Raw genomic sequence first — 23606 nt, forward strand, 5'->3', positions numbered from 1 at the left:
ATAAGAATAATCAACATATTGACCTTTTAATGCCACATTTGTCATGTCTATTTAGTGCTGTCATCTGGCACAACAATGGTATGCATCTGAATGATCTTCATTTGGTGACTTTTCTCAACAAATATTTCTATATGAGTAATTAATCATATCATTGAATTAATTTGGTAAAAATTCTTAATTGATTGCACTAATTTCACACAATTGTGACACACAACCCCCCTACAAACAACTTTTTAGAATAAAAAAGATGTTGCTCAACACAGATGGGATTCTCTGGCACATTTAATTTCTTCTCAGCTCTGGATTTTCACCAGCACTTGCGGCCCATATTCCCATGTTCCAAGACTTGGGGAATGGGGACAACTTACTTCATTAGAAACTACACACCCTTACAAACAGATGCTGTACAGGTACAGCTAATGGGAGGCACCTGATCCTGTCACCGAGTACAGCTTAATGTTCTTCCTCTTCTTCCTCTACGCCATCTGAAAGTGTTTACAAGGCCATGAACGTGCTTTAAAGTGCGGCCCAGTGAAAGGGGTGATAAATATTCTGATAATTCAATGTTACAGTTATGGTTTTGACTTACAGCACAGTAATCTGAGAGGCTCTCATGCTCTCTGTGGATTTGGAGTGTGAGATCCTTGTCATTATCTACCAATACTGCTCTTTGATTTGAAGGGCGATGTAATACCAGGGCGATCAAATGAACTCCAGTGATGTTTTGAGGTTAATGCTATGAGTCTACATAGCTGCCCACAGTTGCCTTGATCTTATGCAATGTGTGGTGTCTTAATGCACTGACATTTACTTTAATTTTAAAATATCATGTAAAAGAACAGCTCCATTGCAATGTGCGAAAAAACACTCAAAACACCTTAAAAACTGCATAGAAAATCTCTTGCAACCACCCAAAACACACAAGCATCATTCTGGTCAGTTTTGCTTGTTTTAACACCACTCACATTAGAGTATAAAAAAAGAGTACAACATTTTAACTGAGGAAAAACAACTGAGTGCACGTTTAAGATAACAAAGAGGATTGTGTGCCGTAACCCAAAATGGAGCAATGCCATATGAATATACTCAAAACTTTGTAATAAGATACATACATTTATGTCATTAAAATATCAGTTGTTTACCAAAAAATTTATTCAGGCTATGGTCCAATCCAGGGGTCCTCAACCTAAGGATGCCTTATTGGAGAGATACAGTACATGGAGCAGAGACCCCCTGTTACATATTGTAACACATATTGTATATTGAGTGTTAAATTTTAAGTATAACATGCCTATAGTATATTAATGTACTTCCATACTTAATGATTTCATATAATTTTTCAGATACTTAGATATTTCAATTCATTTTGTATTTGTCGAGTACTCCAACGCTTGAAAACGAGTAACTGATTATTCGTCGATTAATTGATTTAAGTTCAGCCTTCAACGTTTGAACCTGTTTTTCGGATAAAAATGAGCATTATGGATAATCAACAATACAGTTTCTAGATTCAAAAGTGACATAAAAACAGTTGGTCTCACAAATAGAAATATTAATTCCAAGTCTTCTGAAGTGATACAATCACATAAAAAAAAGGCTGAATGCTCTTTTTGAGTGAACTATTCCTTTTAATTAAAGGTCATGCATTCACAGAACCAACCAATGCATTAATTTAGGTAAGAGAAGCAGTTTCATTGTTGCCCACAGCAGGCAAAGGCACAAAGGAAAAGCAAATTGCAATATTCAAGTAGTGTTTTTAGTTGAATATTTAAGGCAAATTGAGTACTCGATTAAGTGGGAGGAGCAATAAAACCTTTAACTGAACTTTAGCTTCTTAACTTTAGCATGGTTGATGTTAATTGTATTTTTGTTCATTTCAAATTTCAAATTCAAATTCATATTCAAATTTATGCATTTGGCAGACACTTTTATCCAAAGCGACTTACAGTGCACTTATTACAGGGACAATCCCCCTGGAGCAACCTGGAGTTAAGTGCCTTGCTCAAGGACACAATGGTGGTGGCTGTGGGGTTCGAACCAGTGACCTTCTGATTACCAGTTATGTGCTTTAGACCACTACGCCACCATAATTTTTTTGATATCAAGCTAAATAATTGGCAAACCACCTGTTGAAGATCCTTCATCGTGTTCAAATCTTTTAAATGTGTCCTAAGAGACAGTACTTGTAGAAATTAGGGACAATTTAGAGCAAATCTTTATTATAGTGATATATGTGGACAGCAGCTCAACTAACCAGTCTTCCCTCTTGTTGTGAAACCAGACAAATTTGTCTTCTGTCTCCAACTCATAAGGATCCTCTGTTCTTTCTGTTTCCTTGATAAATCGTCTCACATTTGTTGTTTTGGTTGCTTACAAAGTCAAGCCTGTAAATAAACACATGTGGACACAGATTCAGTGATCCGATTGCTATGGGCCCTGAAGGCAGCAGTTATTCATTGGATGAAAACGGCCCCTGTGTTGGCCTATTGAGTTTGTTTGCTAACAGTCCGGGCTTTGTGAGTGGACTCAGCTCAGTCCACTCACAATGTGCTTTGCTGTGCTGGGAGTCTGAGGACAACATAGCATTTTAGTCGACTCGCAGGTGTATATATAATTCCTCACATCTGAGTGCATCCTCCATATAGAAGACCTATAGCTATATTGCAGCTGTGCTTGGCTGTTTCACGCTTTTAGGGGTCATGTGACTGAAAAAGGAGCTCACAGTGGGCTTGTGTTGGGTCGAAGAGAATCAGGATCATTCAAATTGACTGAAACAATGGAACTCTATATGTAAAGTTGTTTGATGCCTGTACGTTGAATGAGAAATGACTGAAGACATTAATAAAATGTCATTTCAGTAACACATTTTTAAGTCAGCAATACAATTTTGATAACAATTTTATTATACATGTTGCTTCTAAAGCTGAAACTTGTTGAGAAGGGGGGCTATTACTTTTAAGTGATCAGACAATCGCTTTTCTGACATTTTTTGCATGGTGCACAATGGGTAAAAAAAAGCATTGACTTAAATGGAAGGAAGGACCCTAGCATTGTGGCAGAAAGTTTTGCATGAACAAGCACCACTCTTTTCTTTTTTTAAATATGAAAATCAGTTTTTTTATTATTGCTTATCCAAGTCCAGTAAATAAAGTTTACAGTTTCTCTCTCAGCAGTTCATAAAGCCCAAGAGTAACAGTTTAACAGACTGTGAAATAGAGGATGTTTACAGCCAAGCACTGAAATTCCAGCAATAAATCTACAGGACAGCAATTCAACTAGAAAGGAGATTTTTATTTGTTGGAACTCTCACTTTTCATGCAGGGTTTTTCCAGTGTCCTTACAAGTGAAATTTAATGGCATTTATTTCACGTTTGACACTATACATGCTCCATATGCTTATTCTCTGAAAGGCGCATTTGCTCGGCACAATTGAAGCCTGGTTTTCACGTTAGTGTGGTGCTAGCATCACAGAACCACTCACGCAATTGTATCTCTGATTGTGTGCGCGTCAACAGGGCTTTCCTCAATACCGCGACCCATTTGAAATCTACTGAGAATTGTTTGGTTTAAATGTAATGGAGAAAGTTAAACGTTTCAAATGGCTAGACAGCCCAGACATTATAAAAAACTCTGATGAGGAAAAAAGGCAACAATGTGCCTCGCTCCAAAATAAAGGTGAATTTTATGACTAAAATGTATCACGTTTTCGCAGTAATTGTGGTATTTCATACATTTTGATTCTTAATGCTGAAACGTGTCATTTTTTAAGTGTTAAAATACTTTCTCCTGCCCCAGCTAAATATGCAAAGATGACTATAAGTAAGCAATTTGTAGATTGAGATCCCTAAAAAATTTAAACTAACTTGTCTCGCAGAGTTTGTTCTATGAATGATTCCTCAAATTGTGTAGCTTGAGTATTATTTCCCCATCCACATCGCCAAGGTTATGTCAGTGTTAAGGATGGTTGTTTTAGAGATAAAGTAAATTTTGATGACAGATTATGAACTATGATTTTTATAACACGAGTCATGCCCAATAAGACAAAACATTCATTAATAAAATAAAGAGAATTGGCAGTTAAGAAGACTGTTGCGGAGGTGGAAAACATTATTACATTTTGATAGAAATTGTGAAACATGCTTTTTTCTTTTCTTTAGAGTAACATGCACTGATGAGACCATAAGATGGGACATTTATTAAGGAACTAAATAGACTTTATTTTGGGAATTTTTTACGTCCTCTGCACATTAAGAGTTAACTCAACATAGCTGCCCTGATATGTAAGAGGAAAGAAATATCTGGTGTTCTAGGAATGGCAACAGTGCCCTTTTAATGAGAGAGAATCCAAGCCTCTGTGTCTCACCTCAGGGTTGATCGGAAATGTCAGCCTGAGAGATATGAGCAGAGATTTATGTGATACTGGCACACATGTGTTGTAATGTGGGCACACATGTGCACACACACATCCTCACATGGGACTAAGAATAGCTTATGGATGGCTGGGATGCTGAGCAGAGGAGCTTAAGATGAAAGACACGTGAGAATCCCTCCCCCCATACAAAATATCACATCAGTTTCCCCACACTCACTCATGTACTGGTTGATGCTAGCCTTAGCTGGCAGGACTATTTTACCAGAGCTCACCATTGAAGTCCACCTACTGAGCAACATGAAGGACCACCGGCTTTTCAAGTAATCAAAAGGCAGATTCTCACTCATCTCACAAGGATAGTTTGTCCTCAGCTGTTTTGTAGATGTTCTCCTAACAATAGATCATGGGAATGTGACATAGTCCAGCGATTGAGTGGATTATGAGCTGCTCTCTGTCAGGAGTCTGGTTACAAGTTAAGGTTAAAAAAGAAAGCGTATTTTGACCCTTCAGTTCTTGCATTGCAAAAGCACACTGTGATTGTTTTGACAGATTATTGCTCAATCCTGTAGCATCAATCTCTAGTATTAGCCAAAGAGATGCTCTCTTGGTCCACACCTTTTGTAAGTGATGTTTTGGACAGCAGGACTGGATTTTGATGCTGTAACCCTGATCTCTCCCTCTCTCTTGAGAGAAATAGTCAGTGCTGAGACCAAAGCCAAGACACAGTTTAATCTCTGTATCTTGGCTCTTATAATGTCTTCTTACATCACTTAGAGCTGGTTTTCTCCCCACAACAGAAACAGAATATTAATTTGCATGTCACAGTTGTCGTCCATCACTGGACCGGTTTTATTGTCGGCAGATGCTATTTGCAATCTGGTGCAAATAATGATATATGCTGTTTACACCCCAGTGGAAATAGTAGCAGATATTATTGGCACCCATATTTAAATACTAACTTACAATATGGGCATCATTGCTGTGTGTGTATAGTGTTTATTTAGAGTCCTACAGACACACTACATTAACCCCTACCCCTAAACCTTACCTTAAACTTACCTTAGAAAAAATAACCTTGGTTTTACTACAGTAACCATGGTTTCACCATGGTATTTTTTTCATGGTATATTTACAGTAACCATAAAATTAACCATGGTTACTATATTACCATCATAGTACTGTGGTAACAACCATGTTTAACTGGATTAAAACTATGGTTTCTGCTAAAAAACATGGTTGCTACAATATTTGAAATACAGTGTTGCAATCTACGGCATAGCCGCTAGAACAAGTGCGACCGCCAAACCCCGCTTCAACTCTTCTCTGCACTCCCCAACATTCACCATGACCAATTCACTGCGATGAATTCAACATCAATTTGTATCTATTATTTTATTAGTGTTAAAGGAAACAGGAAATCAATTTACACCTAGACACATCACTCCTCGCCACTTAAATGCGTCTCCTGTGACCACTAGTGATCGGATTTGGATTAGCGTCTACACATCAAATGTGATGTGGTTACATGCTTTTTTGACAACATACGTATGTGGTTTTTGTGATCCTATCACAAAACGTTTTAGACCTGTATTTAGTACTGACCCCATGTGATCCAATCACCAAAAGAGCATCTTAATACCAGGTGGAAACGGGGTCTTATTGCATGTGTGTTAGCTTTGAGGCTATCTTCAGTATATGCCAGTTTATTTTTAAACCATTAAAGAAAACAAATCCCCTTTAGCATATATATGCATTTGAAATGACAAATGTAAAATTTTTATTTGATTTCATTTGAAATCTCCAGTATATCATTTCTCCAGCACTATCATCACCCAACAGAATTGTATAATAATAGCTGTTTTCAAACAGGTTTCTTAAACACTCTCCCTTTCTGCCATTTGTTGAACTAACCGATACTCCCGCCCCAAACTCACACCATTGGTTGAATGTATGTTGCTGTGTCGTGCTGGTTGAGACTCTGAACAAACAGAGTAATGTTCTGATGTGCCATAAAGCCAGTGGGACGAATTCACAAAGCAGTTGCACCACTTTTGCATGTGATATTTCAGCACAAAAACCTGCATCTTATTTACTAACCACCCGTAATTTAATATAGGCAGGCGCAATCCGATATCCTGAGAAAACTTTAAATTTACATTTTGCAACTATCTGCCAGCACAATTTTCAAATAATAACTGAAGCACTGGACTGAATAACTGCGTTGAAGCTGATGCGATTAATTTGTTTGTATTATCATAAAGCAGCACTTTCCCTTAGTGCTGGACCTTCCCCGTGAACACGATCTCTGAAGCAGCCACTGGACATCGCTTATAGCGGAACGTATGTGACTCAATTGGATTTGGACTGATGAAATTTAGTCATGTGAATAAATATTCCTGCCACAGACATTCTTTTTTACATGGGATGATCATTTAATTTAATTATCAAAGGTACAAATACGTTTTGGGAAGTTTAAATAATCCATTCTAAATCCTCTTGGCTTAAAAATCTGAGGTGGCACGTACCCCCTCAGTTTGAATGGGCATGCCGCCTCTGCTTTCAAAGTGTGTAGATAACGGTGGTCTGCTGCATCCTCCACCATAAAGCACGCAGAATCGGCCTGCAAGATCGGAAATGCACATGCAAATTGTGTTCAGCAGTGATTTTGTGGGTGCTTCTGCACCGTTGCCTGATCTGCATTATTCTTTTATTAATTAGTGCCCTAAACCAATGCAGACAGTGTTTTCAGGGAAATCAACCTAAGGATTACTTAGTTATCACATCACATCATATAAATCTGCATGAAAGTATTTTAAACACACATATCACATTCACAGCCTGTCCCAGAGGCCCAGTGGTTGCAGAAGAGATTAGGTAAATGGGTTTGGGAAATGTGTATGTGTGTGGATGTATGTCAATGTTGTATTGATTGCCTATGACTCCATAACAATATGTCTTATTAGCGACCCCACATAAGCAGAGCAGAAGACTCCAACTGTGACCTCAGTGTCTAACTTTGTGGTTGCTATGACAACTGACATGTGTGTGTCTTCCTTCATTTTTTTGAAAAAGCGTTTGTTCATTGTGTGCGCGCATTTTGGTCTAATGGTTGAGAGCCAATATGAGGCCAGGGGTGCATTAAGATTAGAGACTTTGAGTCGTGGCAAGAGATGGCATAAAGAATTGGAGATTGACCGCAATTTCAAATCAACGTTTTGTTCAATGAGACAATCTGTTCCTAAGCAGAAGGCTTTTAATCCCTTTTTTATTTTGTTTCTACATAATACCTATTCAAATGACCAGAAATACAGTGCAGAATAAAGTTCTGCCCTGAAATACAGGTCTTTCTGATTATATTCAGACATATAGGTGGTTGACCTGAGCTTTTCATGGTTTCAGGCTGTCATACGTAGAATAAAGCAATAAGCCACAAGAGGCTCTGCGTTGGAATGATTTCACCACAGGTAAGGGGTAGTGATGCACCCATGTATCAGCCAGTCATCGGTATCGAGTGATAAATGCACTTATTGTATTTGCACTGTATCGGACATGGGCCGATTATTTAAAAACAGCCAATGATCGGGCCCAATTATTTCCTGTCAATACAAAGGGGGTGGAAAAATGCATCAGACAAATAGTTTACAACTTGGTGGTGGTGTAGTGGTCTAGTCACATAACTGGTAATCTGATAATCAGAAAGACACTGGTTCAAGCCCCACAGCCACCACCATTGTGTCCTTGAGCAAGGCACTTAACTCCAGGTTGCTCCGGGGGGATTGTCCCTGTAATAAGTGCACTGTAAGTCGCTTTGGATAAAAGCGTCTGCCAAATGCTTTAATGTAAATGTAAATGTCTTGTGTGGAATTACTTGGAATTGTGTAGCATGTCACAATACAGGTGAAACTTGAAAAATTAGAATATCGTGCAAAAGTTCATTAATTTAAGTAATTCAACTTAAAAGGTGAAACTAATATATTATATAGACTCATTACAAGCAAAGTAAGATATTTCAAGCCTTTATTTGATATAATTTTGATGATTATGGCTTACAGCTTATGAAAACCCCAAATTCAGAATCTCAGAAAATTAGAATATTACATGAAATCAATAAAAAAAAGGATTTTAAATACAGAAATGTCGGCCCTCTGAAAAGTATAATCATGCATATGTACTCAGTACTTGGTTTGGGCCCCTTTTGCATTAATTACTGCCTCAATGCGGCGTGGCATGGATGCTATCAGCCTGTGGCACTGCTGAGGTGTTATGGAAGACCAAGACGCTTCAATAGCGGCCTTCAGCTCTTCTGCATTGTTTGGTCTCATGCCTCTCATCTTTCTCTTGGCAATGCCCCATAGATTCTCTATGGGGTTCAGGTCAGGCGAGTTTGCTGGCCAATCAAGCACAGTAATACCATGGTCATTGAACAAGGTTTTGGTACTTTTAGCAGTGTGGGCAGGTGCCAAGTACTGCTGGAAAATGAAGTCAGCATCTCCATAAAGCTTGTCTGCTGAAGGAAACATGAAGTGCTCTAAAATGTCCCAGTAGACGGCTGCGTTGACTGTGGACTTAATAAAGCACAGTGGACCAACACCAGCCGATGACATGGCTCCCCAAACCAGTCTGTGGAAACTTCACACTGGACTTCAAGCATCTTGGATTGTGTGCCTCTCCATTCTTCCTCCAGACTCTGGGACCTTGGTTTCCAAATGAGATGCAAAATTTGCTCTCATCAGAAAAGAGGACTTTGGACCACTGAGCAACAGACCAGTTCTTTTTTTCTTTAGCCCAGGTAAGACGTTTGACATTTGAAGCCCATGTCCAGGACCCGTCTGTGTGTGGTGGCTCTTGATGCAGTAACTCCAGCCTCAGTCCACTCCTTGTGAAGCTCCCCACACATTTGAATGGCCTTTTCCTGACAATCCACTCCAGGCTACGGTCATCCCTGCTGCTTGTGCACCTTTTTCTTCCACACTTTTCCCTTCCACTTAACTTTCTATTAATGTGCTTTGATACAGCACTTTGAGAACATCCAACTTCTTTTGCAATTATCTTTTGAGGCTTTCCCTCCTTGTGGAGGGTGTCAATGATGGTTTTCTGCACAACTGTCAGGTCAGCAGTCTTCCCCATGATTGTGAATTCAACTGAACCAGACTGAGAGACCATTTAAAGGCTCAGGGACCCTTTGCATGTGTTTAGCTGATTAGAGTGTGACACTTTGAGCCTACAATACTGAACCTTTTCACAATATTCTAATTTTCTGAGATTCTGAATTTGGGGTTTTCATAAGCTGTAAGCCATAATCATCAAAATTATATCAAATAAAGGTTTGAAATATCTTACTTTGCTTGTAATGAGTCTATATAATATATTAGTTTCACCTTTTAAGTTGAATTACTGAAATTAATGAACTTTTGCACGATATTCTAATTTTTCGAGTTTCACCTGTAGTAATTTGTAAGCTTTGCAGTGCTAGAATTTCACGAGGTGGGACTATCGATATACATTTTTGGCACAACTAATTTGCAAAGAATATGGCATTTAAATGGTTAAAGCTAAATCAGAGGCTGCTTCAGCTAATTAGGGACAAGCTTCCTCATTCACAATTCAGTTAATGTTTGTTACTGAAACATTAAAAAAAAAAATGAAATCTTACCAATTTAATGTGAGCCTAACAGGCGACTAATCAGAATTAATTTAAAGTGATTTAAGAATGTTAATATGAGTTAATAATGTGATTTTTCATTTCAGTGTTTTGTATATAACTGAGAACAGTTACTTTGAAACATGGAAATCATGTAGAGACATAGCGAATAAAGTTATTATTTAAATTCCTTTCGAAGTTGTGTAATTAATTATCAGTGATTTAAAACAGGTAGCATAAAAAAAAAAAACTGTCAGTTATGGCAGATATTGTTCTAAATAATCAGATGTCGGTATCGGCAAGTTCTGAGACACGACGTGAAGCAACAAAAACAATATGATAAAAGGTGCGCTCAAAGACATGTTCAATAAATAGTTGCATTTATTATTCAAATCAAAACGAAACCTGCATGGGTTGCAGAAACAGTTTCATTTGGACCTAATAATTAGAATAAACAATTCTTCCACCTAATGTGCTGTTTACGGTTGCCAAACAACTTGGCATATTAATGTAGAATTGAAATGATGTGTAAGGATATTTTACAACTGCTTTGTATGTGGCTCATCCATTACGAATGCAGAGTCAGAATCTGTTTTTATATAAATAAATAAAAAGTTGACAAGTAGGTACAGTGATGTATCAGATGGTAATACCATGGTACTGTGATGTATACCAGGAAACTGAATAATTACCATATTCATACACCATGGTGTTTTTACATAACTAAGATATTTCAAACAATGCCATGTTACTACCACGGTATATCTCCAAAAAAGGATGGTGTTACCATGCTACTTTTTTGTCAGTGATTAGATACTTCATTTGTACACTTTTTAGTAATAAAGCAGTATTTGCCATATGGTAACAATGCTGTAAAAAAAAATTTTAAGCACTGGTACATTAAAAGCATTGTTGCTGTTGTCATGCTGTTAGGATACTAGCTGACTATAATATGTGTTAGCAAAACAAAAAAAAAGCCATGTACATGGGAATACGTATAACAGATATAAATTCAATCTGCACATATGCTTTTTGCCCGGGCTCCTCTCAGTCCTGCTTGAGTTAGCTGATGTGATAAAAGTAGCAGAGTATGTTGTGTTGGAGAATGTGAGAGCATGTCTCGCTGTGGGGTGGAGGGCTGGCAAGGGACTCGCATAAAAAACCTCAGACGTCTCAACAGTGTTTTTTTTATTTTTTTTAAATATGCACTAACTGCAGTGAGATGACTGATAGCAATAGCTTTTAGCTTGGAATATAAACTGGATTAAGAATGCTTTAGGAAAGCTTTTAGATGGCATAAGATTAGATATACAGTATGTCATCATGCATTTATAACATAATGCCATTTTGGTGTACATTAGTTCTTAAAGGTCTAACTTAATTACAGAACATGCTCACTCTACAGAGAGATGGTGTAATGATGGTGTGGATGCTCAGAATTCTTGTTGCACTGCTGCATACTCATTTGTACAGGGTAGAAAGAGGCTCCTATTGAGATCAAATATAGATCACTGAGGTCAAAGGGACAGCAGCATAATAAGAGATGTCCCTAAGCCTTTGAATGTACTTCGAATTTGAGTGCACATCCTCACCTTCATAGAGGCTAAGTCAGATAAATCTCTTCTTTCCTCTCCGATGCAATCCAGTCCCAAAAACTCTTTATTTGTATTTATTTGATTGACATAATTATACTCTATTCTACATGCTGTGCAACAACCAAATAATATATGTAGAATAGAACATAAATGTGTCAATGAAATTATATATGTACAGTACTGTGCAAATGTTTTAGGCACTTAAGATGTTTAAAAAAACATAAGATGATTATTTATATCTTCTTGCTTTAGTGTGTCAATAGGAAAAATACATTTTAGACTCCCAAACATTACTTTTGCAAATAGAAAAGATTAGAATAGAAGAACAGGGCACTCTGCAAGAGATGGCATTGCCCCCACAGTGCACCCTACTGAACATTGTGTCAGTCTGGGATTACATGAAGAGACAGAAGCAATTGAGACAGACTAAATAGATTGAAGAACTGTGGCAAATTCTCCAAGAAGCTTGGAACATCCTATCTGCCAACAACCAAGAAAAACTGTGTCCAGGTGTACCTAGGAGAATTGGGGCTGTTTTAAAGGCAAATGTTGCCACACCAAATATTGATTTAGCTTTTTTATGTTTACTGGGCTTTGTGTGATGTTAAAGGGTAACTAAACCCTAAACCAACTTTTTTTAGTTAATGATCTGTAAGCATGGGTCTTTATTAGTACTGGTCATTGATTCAAGTAATTGTTTTGACATTTGTGTATAAAGTGTTTTAATTCTACAATATATGGTGTAAAAACATCTGAGTGCTGCCCTCTTCAGGTTGAACGGTGGCTACTGCAGTTGAATTTTCCTATTGGCTGTTGCGGTACTTCGTGACGTAAGCGGTGACAGCTGACGTAAGCAGGTTCCAGCTCACCACGCCAGATTCATGTACATGTCGTCTTGCGACCGTGTGAGGAATAATAATAACATAGAGTCTGACAGCAGCTGTCAATTAATCCGTCACTATGAGTCTCAGGTGACCCCAATATATATATATAGATGCCAATCAGCTGATTGTATGACAATTTGTGTGATTTCAGCTGTCTCTATATATCGCCAATAAGAAATTACAGAGATATACAGTATCTGTTATCTAATGAATATTGTGTTTTGTCTTTTTTTTAGGGCAAACATTGATGAAGTTGAGACTGATGTTGTGGAAATAGAAGCAAAGCTAGATAAGGTATGTTCAGTGTTTTCAGGTAACCAGATAATGTGTGTGAATAAACTCTGTAACTGTATTTAATTTAAATAGTGTCTTCTTGACCTCAAGTAATTCAGTCATATGTATGAAGCTTCATAAATGAAATTTTTAACATATAAACTAACATGCTTTAGTATATAAAATGTTACAGTTACTTGCTAGTTTATAATTCGATTTATTATTATAATTCCGTAAGCTTTCTTATTTTTTCTATTTATTTTATTTTCAAAAGGGAGACTTTTTTTTACACATACATAGTTTCAAGTTTCAATTATAATAAATTGTTTGCTCAAAAATAAATAAATAAATAAATAAAATGATAATCACTGATAATAGTAACTGTGTAATACCGTATACCGTGAAACCGTGATATTTTCTGAGACGGTTATCATACCGTGAAAATCTCATACCGTTGCAACCCTAATACCAACCTTATGATTTTAGTACATACTGTTAAAAGTTATGGGCTCTGTCTCCAAACTTTGCATGTACCCTCAGGTCAAGGTCCTCAGGTCAAGGCATACCAAGTTTCATTTCAATACAACAAACCGTTGCTGAGTTACATCCTCAAATACATTTTTACATCTACCTCGTTACATTTTTGTTAACATAACTTAAAGGGGGAGAAACTAAAAATGTTGCAACTTTCTGTGCGGCTCAGTCTGGAGATTATTTTGAGCTGTTGTTTGGGCAAATCAGATGAAATTTCAAGAAAGAGTAGCAAAACAATTATAAATTATTTTATTAATATATAAATATTAATATATTTATATATTTATTAAAATAATTATAAAAATTTTAATGTTAATGTCCATTTGAACTATCAGGAGGAGAGTAATCAGATGCAAAAGAATGTTGTTTCTAGGATATATGTTTGAAAAGATACAAAAAAAAGTGAATTTTTGATGTGATGGCACTATAGAGCACATCCTAGAGACCCATAATTTGGTTAGGGGGCTATTCATGACCACCATTGATTGACTCCCAGCCAGAATAATAATAATAATAATAAATATAGCTGAAAGCAGCCATTGCAGGGCTAAGCACCCACATGGCAACCTCTACACAACAGTAAGCTCTGCCTAAAGAACACATCAAATGACATAAAAAAGCACAACATTTCAAGTCACCCAAGGATGTGTTTGAACCTGCGACTTGTTCTATAAACCAATTGATAGTTCACTGTACTACAGAGAGTCTGCCAGTCACCAATGGAACATACCTGGCTGAGAATTAGCACAACTGCAGTTGCTAGAGTCAGCATTGTATTTTCATTCAAAATTAAGTGTACAAAATGTTTGCTGAGATAATGATTTCAACTGAAGCAAGAATTTGGCAACCCTGTAATAGAATAAGCAAAACATGAAGACTCAAACGTCAGAAGTACAAATTTTAAAGCGTTCTTTATCAGACTTGAACTTGCACCCTTTCAAACCATAGTCCACCTATGGTTCTAGGCTCTAACCACTCGGTAATACAGGTTATACATATAAACTGTGCCAAAGAAAAGTTTCAAGCTAAGAGCATGAAAAGATAGCTATGAAAGTTTTGTTAAAGCAAAGCAATTTTGAATTGAAGCAGGAATTTTGCAATGTAGTACAGTATACATAGTAATAAGCACAACATCAAGACTCAGAGGACAAAATTAACATATTTAAAACACTTCTCTGAAGGAATCGAACTTGCAACCTTTTGAACCAAAGTTCAATGCTTTAACAACTAGGCCAACAGCTTATCCAAGTACAAAACGATCACTATTAATTGTTTAACTTGACAAGTTTAAATGCATTGTTATCAGATAGCCTTACAAATGTGCTGTTTAGCATGCTAACCGGTTAGCATGCCAAGCTAATGTTGCCTATGGATAGTATTGCCATCAAATAGCCTGATAATACAGTAAACCCTACAGTTAGCATGTCAACCTATTAGTATGCTAAGCTATCATAGCATGTAGCATGACAACCATGCTAAACAGAACGTGTTCTTTTTAACTACAGGTGATGCTGTATCCAAACTTCTCAATCCTTTCAAAATATATCACTCCCCTATATATCAGAAGAACAATACCAAGACAAAGAAGAACAAGGATTATACCTGCAAGCAGAAATGAGCTTTGATAAGCTCTGCAAAATTCAGTAAAATACAAAGACCTCCAATACAATGTAACATCAACTCTATCACTGGTCCACATGGGATTAGCGACTCTGCGCTATTTATCAGTGTTTTAACACACTAAGCCATGTTCATTGAGTGGCAAAGAGACTTCCTGAGGTTAGAGTCAGCACACAAGTGTAGGTTATCCATTGAACTATAGGTGGTGCTGTCTCCAAACTGTTCAAGTTTCATCAGGATATGATGTTGATTATTCATACCAATTTTCTTTGAAATCCAACTAATATTTAAAATATATACCAATCAGCCACAACATTAAAACCACCTGCCTAAGTTTGTGTAGGTCCCCCTCATTCCACCAAAACAGCGCCAACCAGCATATCAGAATAGCATTTTGAGATGATATTCATCACACCACAATTGTACAAAGCGGTTATCTGAGTTACCGTAGACTTTGTCAGTTCGAACCAGTCTTGGTATTCTCAGCTGACCTCTCTCATCAACAAGACATTTCCGTCCACAGAACTGCCACTCACTGGATGTTTTTTGGCACAATTTGGAGTAAATTCTAGAGACTGTTGTGCTTGAAAATCCCAGGAGATCAGCAGTTACAGAAATACTCAAGCCCACCTAGCACCATTTTATAATATATTTCAATATGGTGAAGAGGCAGTATGGTTGTAATGGGAAAATGAGGTATCGTTGAAATACTTATGACCCACAGAATCCATAGACACCAACCTGATGATTTGCTACATGTGGATATGGAGTGTGTCCTAGAGACCCCAAACTTTATGTGTGGTCTATTCATGTCTGTATTGCACTTAGAACTGATACTTGCTACTAGTCCACCAGGTGAAGATGGAGTGGTCTGGTCAGTTTAAAGTTCAGCTTGAAACTTGACACAATTACTCTTTGTGTGGAACTCTGCTGTTTTCAAATGTACATGCTGAATATTTTTTTTATATTCTTCAAAAGCTAATATCTTCTATCTATCAGCTTTGGAAGAGGTGATGGACTATCAGTAAGAAGTAAGGGTTAAAAGTGTTTCAGTGTTTTTAGCAATGTTGCTGTTGATTTTATGGTTATTAATGATTGTAATGTTGCTATTGTTTTATGCACTTTAAATTAACTTGATGTCTCAGTGTTTAACAGAGAGTTAAACTTTGGAATTGCACTGTCAGTGCTGTTAGATTTAATGTTTATTTAAATTATGTAATGTTTAATGCACTTTTTAAAAATGTCATATGGAGCTCTTTTTGTGAAGCTCTTTTTGTTAGTAATAAAGAATGGAATACATATTCTTCCTTTGTACTTTTATGTTAAAATTATTATTCTACTCAAATGCATGTGACATCTAATACATTTTGGTTGAAAGTAATCCATATGTGCTCTTAGATTAGATTACCCGAATATGTAATCTATGGAATATGTTACTGATTGCATTTTTTGCCATGTAATTTGTAATCAGTACCTGATTACAATTCACTAGTAATCCACCCAGCACTGTTGATAAGGCACACATCACTATTAGTATTACTCGTTTATTTTCTATCAACATCAGCACAAATTGTCTCTCTTTTATGGTTTTTAAGTTAAACTGTTTGGTTTGAAACTTTGTCATAAACCTTGGTGACATGTTTTTCGTCTTTCTTTATCCATTAGTTGGTGAAGCTATGCAGTGGTATGATCGAAGCGGGTCGTGCGTATGTCAGTGCCAACAAGCTGTTTGTCAATGGCATTCGAGACTTATCTCACCACTGCAAAAAAGAGGAGATGATCTCAGTAAGTTTCCCAGAAAGACTGTGAATGTGTATACACCTTAACACAGCATAATATACACTCACCTAAAGGATTATTAGGAACACCTGTTCAATTTCTCATTAATGCAATTATCTAATCACATGGCAGTTGCTTCAATGCATTTAGGGGTGTGGTCCTGGTCAAGACAATCTCCTGAACTCCAAACTGAATGTCAGAATGGGAAAGAAAGGTGATTTAAGCAATTTTGAGAGTGGCATGGTTGTTGGTGCCAGACGGGCCGGTCTGAGTATTTCACAATCTGCTCAGTTACTGGGATTTTCACGCACAACCATTTCTAGGGTTTACAAAGAATGGTGTGAAAAGGGAAAAACATCCAGTATGAGGCAGTCCTGTGGGCAAAAATGCCTTGTTGATGCTAGAGGTCAGAGGAGAATGGGCCGACTGATTCAAGCTGATAGAAGAGCAACTTTGCCTGAAATAACCACTCATTACAACCGAGGTATGCGGCAAAGCATTTGTGAAGCCACAACACGCACAACCTTGAGGCGGATGGGCTACAACAGCAGAAGACCCCACCGGGTACCACTCATCTCCACTACAAATAGGAAAAAGAGGCTACAATTTGCAAGAGCTCACCAAAATTGGACAGTTGAAGACTGGAAAAATGTTGCCTGGTCTGATGAGTCTCGATTTCTGTTGAGACATTCAGACACACTTTAGGCCCCTTAGTGCCAATTGGGCATCATTTAAATGCCACGGCCTACCTGAGCATTGTTTCTGACCATGTCCATCCCTTTATGGCCACCATGTACCCATCCTCTGATGGCTACTTCCAGCAGGATAATGCACCATGTCACAAAGCTCGAATCATTTCAAATTGGTTTCTTGAACATGACAATGAGTTCACTGTACTAAAATGGCCCCCACAGTCACCAGATCTCAACCCAATAGAGCATCTTTGGGATGTGGTGGAACAGGAGCTTCGTGCCCTGGATGTGCATCCCACAAATCTCCATCAACTGCAAGATGCTATCCTATCAATATGGGCCAACATTTCTAAAGAATGCTTTCAGCACCTTGTTGAATCAATGCCACGTAGAATTAAGGCAGTTCTGAAGGTGAAAGGGGGTCAAACACAGTATTAGTATGATGTTCCTAAAAATCCTTTAGGTGAGTGTATGTCTCATATAATGTGCCTACGATGGACACCTGATATCATGTTCCTTGAAATATTCTGTTACCAAAAATGTAAGTGCTTAAAAGGATAGTTCATCCAAAAATAACAATTCTCGCATCATTTACTCACCCTCATGCTATCCCAGATGTGTATTTTCTTTGTTCTACTGAACACAAACTAAATGTTTTAGAAGAATATTGCAGCTCTGTAGGTCAACAAAATGTAAATGAATGGGTGCCAAAATGTTTAAGCTCCAACAAGCACATAAAGGCAGCATAAAAGATTGGACTCCAGTGGTTAAATTAATGTCTTCAGAAGCAATGTCATAGGTGAGAAACAGATAAATATTTAAGTCCTTTTTACAAAAAAATCATCCTCCCTGCCTAGTAGGTTGAGATTTCTACAACAAATGTGAATCGCCAAAAACAAAAAAGAAGAATGTGATAGTGAAAGTGGAGATTTGTAGTAAAAAGGACATAAATATTGATCTGTTTCTCACCCACATTTATCATATCGCTTCTGAAGATATGGATTTAACCAATAAAGTCTTATGGATTACTTTTATGCTTTTATGTCACCATTCACTTGCATTGTGTGGACCAGCAATGCTGAGAAATTCTTCTAAAAATCTTAAAATGTGTTCAGCAAAAGAAGGAAAGTCATGCAGATTTGGGATGGCAGGAGGGTGAGTAAATGATGAAATAATAAAACAATTTGAGTGAACTATTCCTTAAATGATTTTGCGCACAATTCCGGTTTTCAAATCAGATATTTAAGAATTCAAATCGGACAGACCTCGAAATCTGATAAAACTGAAACATATTTCCAAAACTCAGATTTTAATCAGATTTTAAACCACAAACAAATCTTGTTTGGATCATGTTTGTAAAAATTGGATTTCATGTATTTTTTGCTGTTCATACTTCTTTTTAAATGAATGGATTTGATTTGTATACTCCAAATAATCAGATTTTTGCTGGCTGTCTGAGCAAAGCTTTAAAGGGATAGTTCACCACAAAATTGAAAATTCTGTCATCATTTACTCACCCTTATGTTGTTTCAAACTTGTATCACTCTTTCTTCCATGAATCACACAGGGAGATGTTTAGCAGAATGTTATCCTCAGTCACCATTAAATTTCATTGTGTGGAAAAAATATGCAACGAAAGTGAATGGTGACTGAGACATACTGCCATCTCATTTTGTGTTTGACAGAAAAAGAAAAGACATACAGGTTTGGAATAACATAAGGGTGAGTAAAGGATGACAGAATTTTTGTGTTTGTTAGTTTATTTTTTAAATGACTCAGATAGTGGTTCGTTATGAGCTTGTCTTTATTTCTCTGGGTATTTACTTTATTTCAGGAATGTCTTGAAAAGTGTGGAGAGAGCCTTCAGGAAATCGTCAACTATCACATGGTAAGGCAGATCTTCCCAGGCTCCCACTTCTTGACAACATATGTCCAAAAATAAAACACACACACACACACACACACACACACACACACACACACACACACACACACACACACACACACACACACACACACACACACACAGAGACACACATTCTCCAGTCAAAGGCCATAATGATTCATCATATGTTACTGTAACCTGGTGGGGACTTTCAGTCTCTCATGGGTGTTTTTATTATGAAACCGTATTATGCAGTGGGGCATAACTCTACCCAGAGAACGTGAATCTCTTTACATGGGATGTTTCACATCACATGTGGCTGATTTTTTCCATATACCATTCAAAAACCATCTGGAGAGTCATAAAGGCCTGGTTCTACCACACATGTTAGCATTAGTTATACTCTATGACTCTATGGTGATGTTTCATTCACATTTTGTACATACATTTGAAGCCATGTCTTGTTCATTGAAGTGGGCAACGTGTTCTTTTGGTTCATCTGAGAAAATATAAATCACAGCACAGGACCACAGCCACCTTTTGGGTGCTTGTAATAGACTGGTGTAATTGAAAGCAGAGCCAGTGAGATCGAGAGACCGCAAAAAGAAAAGAAAAATGACAGTTAGAGTGCAAAGCCCTTTGTGCTCCTGTTACCACAGCCACCTTCACTTTTAAAGAAAGAGGAAATACCAGGCCTGTGGTATAAAGGACTTGTGGCTTTTTAATTGTCAACCCAAAGATGGCTGATCCTTTCATGCCTGTAGAGTCAGCACCATTTGAACAGGACCGGTCAGATGTTTCCCTCTGTTCTCTGTGTGTTTCTTCAACATTCTGGCTGTTTTTATGGTTAATTAGAGCAAGTTAATTCTTGTGATAAACTGTTTTGTGAGACATGACTGTGGTTAACACTAAATTCTTGGCATTTACTAGAAACACTTGACCAATCTAGGGCTCCATTCATCTTTAGAGCATACTTAGCCTTTAGGCTTTTATTCTTTGGCACTGTAGAAGTAAATGGCTGTTGCCATGCTTGACCATCTCTCAAAAATGTTGAGATTCTAATACTAGTTTTTTGACATTTTCTTAGAACATCCATCCCACAGTATGTACTGAGACCACAGTGTTAGATATGCTATCAGCTATAAAACCTTGCATGAAGGGCACAAAAAAATGTGTGGAAACATCTGTTACATCTTCACAACTTGCATAACTAAATAACCGGCAAATAACATCGACTGGTGTGTAGGGTAGTGATTTATTCGGAGACATATAAAAGTCCTGGCACAGTAAAGTTTAAGATTTTTATCCTCCTCTGTTCATCCCTGCACCACCCAGAACTGTTGTCTGTAGGAGGAATGGCAGATAAAGCCTGTGTTTTGAAAGGACATTACTTTAATTCACTCCTATCTTTCCTGCTCTCTCCTGTTTTTGCTGGGTCAAAGCAGTTAACCTGCCACTCTATAAATCTAAGGCCTGGGAATTTTACTGTGAATCTAATCCATCTGCTTCATAAATCCTGGACACCCATTGCTGCCAAGTCCCTGTGAATCACTCTATGTGCACCATTGAGAAATGTGGATGCATTGAAGAAAGCTTTATGTAATCACATTTTTGAAATCCACATTTATTGAGACTGTAATCTGTGAACTACATTTTTACATTTTGTGAAGGAAAACTCACCACATTATTGTAGGGTGTTGGGGATGGTTGCCAGGGTGTTGTTGTATATGTTTTCTAGATACAGCTTTGGTCCCTCCTTCGGTGCATGTAGGAATATTTAGGCCATTTTATCATTCACCAAGCAAAAACCACAAGTAACAGCACATCTCTTTATATTAATCCACATGATTTGAGATATCATTCATGTCCGTAGCACAACCGTGCAGGCCAAGTTAAGCTCTGTAGCCTTTTGCAAGAAAACCCTGAGTAAATAGCTTTAAAATGACAAAATAAGGGGTCTTTCTTGCATCTGGGCCCTGAGTTTAAATTCTTTGCATTAGGGTTTTGTTCAGGTCCCCAACCCTAAATATTGGCAATAGTAATATGGTGCTAACCCTGCCTAAGCAAGCTCCATTAACAATAGCAGATATTATTTTAGTTTTTACCCTTTTGTCACTTTTATTGTTAGAGACAGAAATGGAGATCTCACTATTTATTTTAAAATGTGTATGGAAATTTCTATCACTCAGTCATAGTGGCAATGCAGATCATTATTAAAGATTCATGGTATAGTAAGATGTTTAGGATTAAGATGCATCACTGTGCTTTATTCCTGTGTGCCAGCAAAATGGTAGAAGGATGTACAGTAAATCAATTATAATTACAGTAATTGAATTTAAAGCCTTTAGATCAAGCAGTGTAAATAGGTCCCTCTTAAATAGCCATAAATGAAATTAACCTGCTGAAGTGACACATCTCTGCCTCCCTACTGTGTGTAATTAGTGATATTATCTGTTTTGCACATACAGTAGGCCATAGAAAGAGAGATAATGATAGAAGGCGATACATTTTTCACTTTGAGATTTTGGAAGTAAAAATGTTCACACATGAATCCACGAATTATTGACTATGATTATGTGGGTATCACAATGGATGCCCTTCACCTGGAATAATATTCCTTAAATAGATTAGAGCCATTTTAACATAGGTTGTTAATGGAACTATGCCTAATATATCCGTACAAATAAGTCATTCTATGTGCTACGTAGTCATTAGAGTTATAGCCAACATGAATGAGTTTTATTGTTTTAAATGCCTTGTTTGGATAGCAGTATGGGATCGTCAATGATGCTGCTCCAATACCACCCAGGATTATGATTCAAAAGTGAGTGAATTGTCCCTTTTATTGAAAGGGCATATTACAACAATGGGATCATAGGTAATCCCCAGTTGTATGTTTGATCATTGAGAGTGAGCTGGGCTATTGCATAACAGTGCAGCATAATCGCTCAGCATAATCATTTCACTAATGTGCTAGAAGCTTAACAACAACATGCACTCCTCCCAGTCTTTTACACAATGTGTTCTATCAGGCCTGGCATGCAGATTGAATCAATTCAAATAAATACTGCATTTCACAGAAAATGGGGGACAGTTTTGGCCTACGTGACCTTGAGGTGTTCCACAGAAGAAAGGAAGTCATTCAGGTTTGGGGCAGCATAATGACAGAATTTTCAGTTTTGGGTAATCTATCCCTTTAAGCTGTCAAAATGTTTTGTTCTAGCTATCATATACAGTAACTTTAACCATCTCTAGCTTCTTGTGTGGCATCAACTTTGCGTTTTATTTCTGTCCAAATTTCTAGATCTCCTCTTTTGCTGTGTTATGTAATGTGCCCATTTCCTGAAGGAAGAATAAACTACTATTCTTTATGGATTCAAGATTTTCATTTTTGCTTCACCACATCTAAGCTTGCAGTCTGCAGCACAGTTTACTTTTTCCACTTGAAAGCAACATAGAACTCCTTGACCCTGCATTATTGATCTTGTTCCTTTCCTGCGATGCCCTTGCATGCTATCTGCAAAACACATTTTTCGAATTAAACTAATTCAAGTATACACTTCATGAGTGGCCCAGCTGTTTGGCAGCCGAGCTCGGTAAAGTGGTCTCGTATGGAGCGTTCTTTTAACACAGGAAGTCAAAAGCTGAGCAGGCACTTCAGAGTCACATGTGGATCTTTCCAACAGCTTCCACACAAGTGCTGAGCATGCTGTATGCTTGCGGAGTGTGTCATCTCTTTTAGTGCTCCAACAAAAAGAGGTTACCATATGAAGTTCCTCATGTAAGTAGCACTTGTCATATTTGGTTGTGCCTATTGCATTACTGATGGAATGGGCAGTTATCCTTCTTGGTCTTGGTCCATAGTCCATCCTTCTTGGTCTGCATTTATTGATTTTACCTTACTGTATAATCCAGATGCAGGTTTATTGTAATGTTTTTCTTTGCAGGGTAGAGAGAAAAATCTAAATGTAGTTTCCAGGGAAACCTTGGCACAAACATTGAGCTTTCATAAACATACTTTTTACAACAAGGCAGCAGCACGATAGGCATAACTGATAATAAATACAGATTATATACAAACAATAGATAGATAGACAGACAGACAGACAGACAGATAGTATAGCTTAGAATGGTCAAGCTGTTTTAGGAACATGGTAGCTTGTCGACCATAGAAGCTGGTCAACCAGCTAATGACTGGTTTGGACCAGTGAATGACCTGCCTGGACCAGCTAAACACAAGCTTGAACCAGCTAATTGCAACCTTGCACCAGCTAATACTCTTAACTACATTTTGGAATAACTAATAACCAGCCTGGACCAGCTAATGACCA

At 37.5% G+C, this 23606-nt stretch overlaps 1 protein-coding gene across 1 annotated transcript in view; it reads left to right on the plus strand.

The window, feature by feature from the left end:
* The window catches only part of acap3b (ArfGAP with coiled-coil, ankyrin repeat and PH domains 3b), an 84086-nt gene that overhangs the window by 32346 nt on the left and 28134 nt on the right, over positions 1–23606 (plus strand). The window contains exons 2-4 of the mRNA XM_052111755.1: positions 12729–12786; positions 16585–16704; positions 19225–19278. Of these exons, the coding sequence (XP_051967715.1) occupies positions 12729–12786; positions 16585–16704; positions 19225–19278 (232 nt within the window). The remainder of the gene's footprint in view (positions 1–12728; positions 12787–16584; positions 16705–19224; positions 19279–23606) is intronic.

The sequence above is a fragment of the Xyrauchen texanus genome, chromosome 39 (assembly GCF_025860055.1).
Source record: "Xyrauchen texanus isolate HMW12.3.18 chromosome 39, RBS_HiC_50CHRs, whole genome shotgun sequence".
NCBI lineage: Eukaryota > Metazoa > Chordata > Actinopteri > Cypriniformes > Catostomidae > Xyrauchen > Xyrauchen texanus.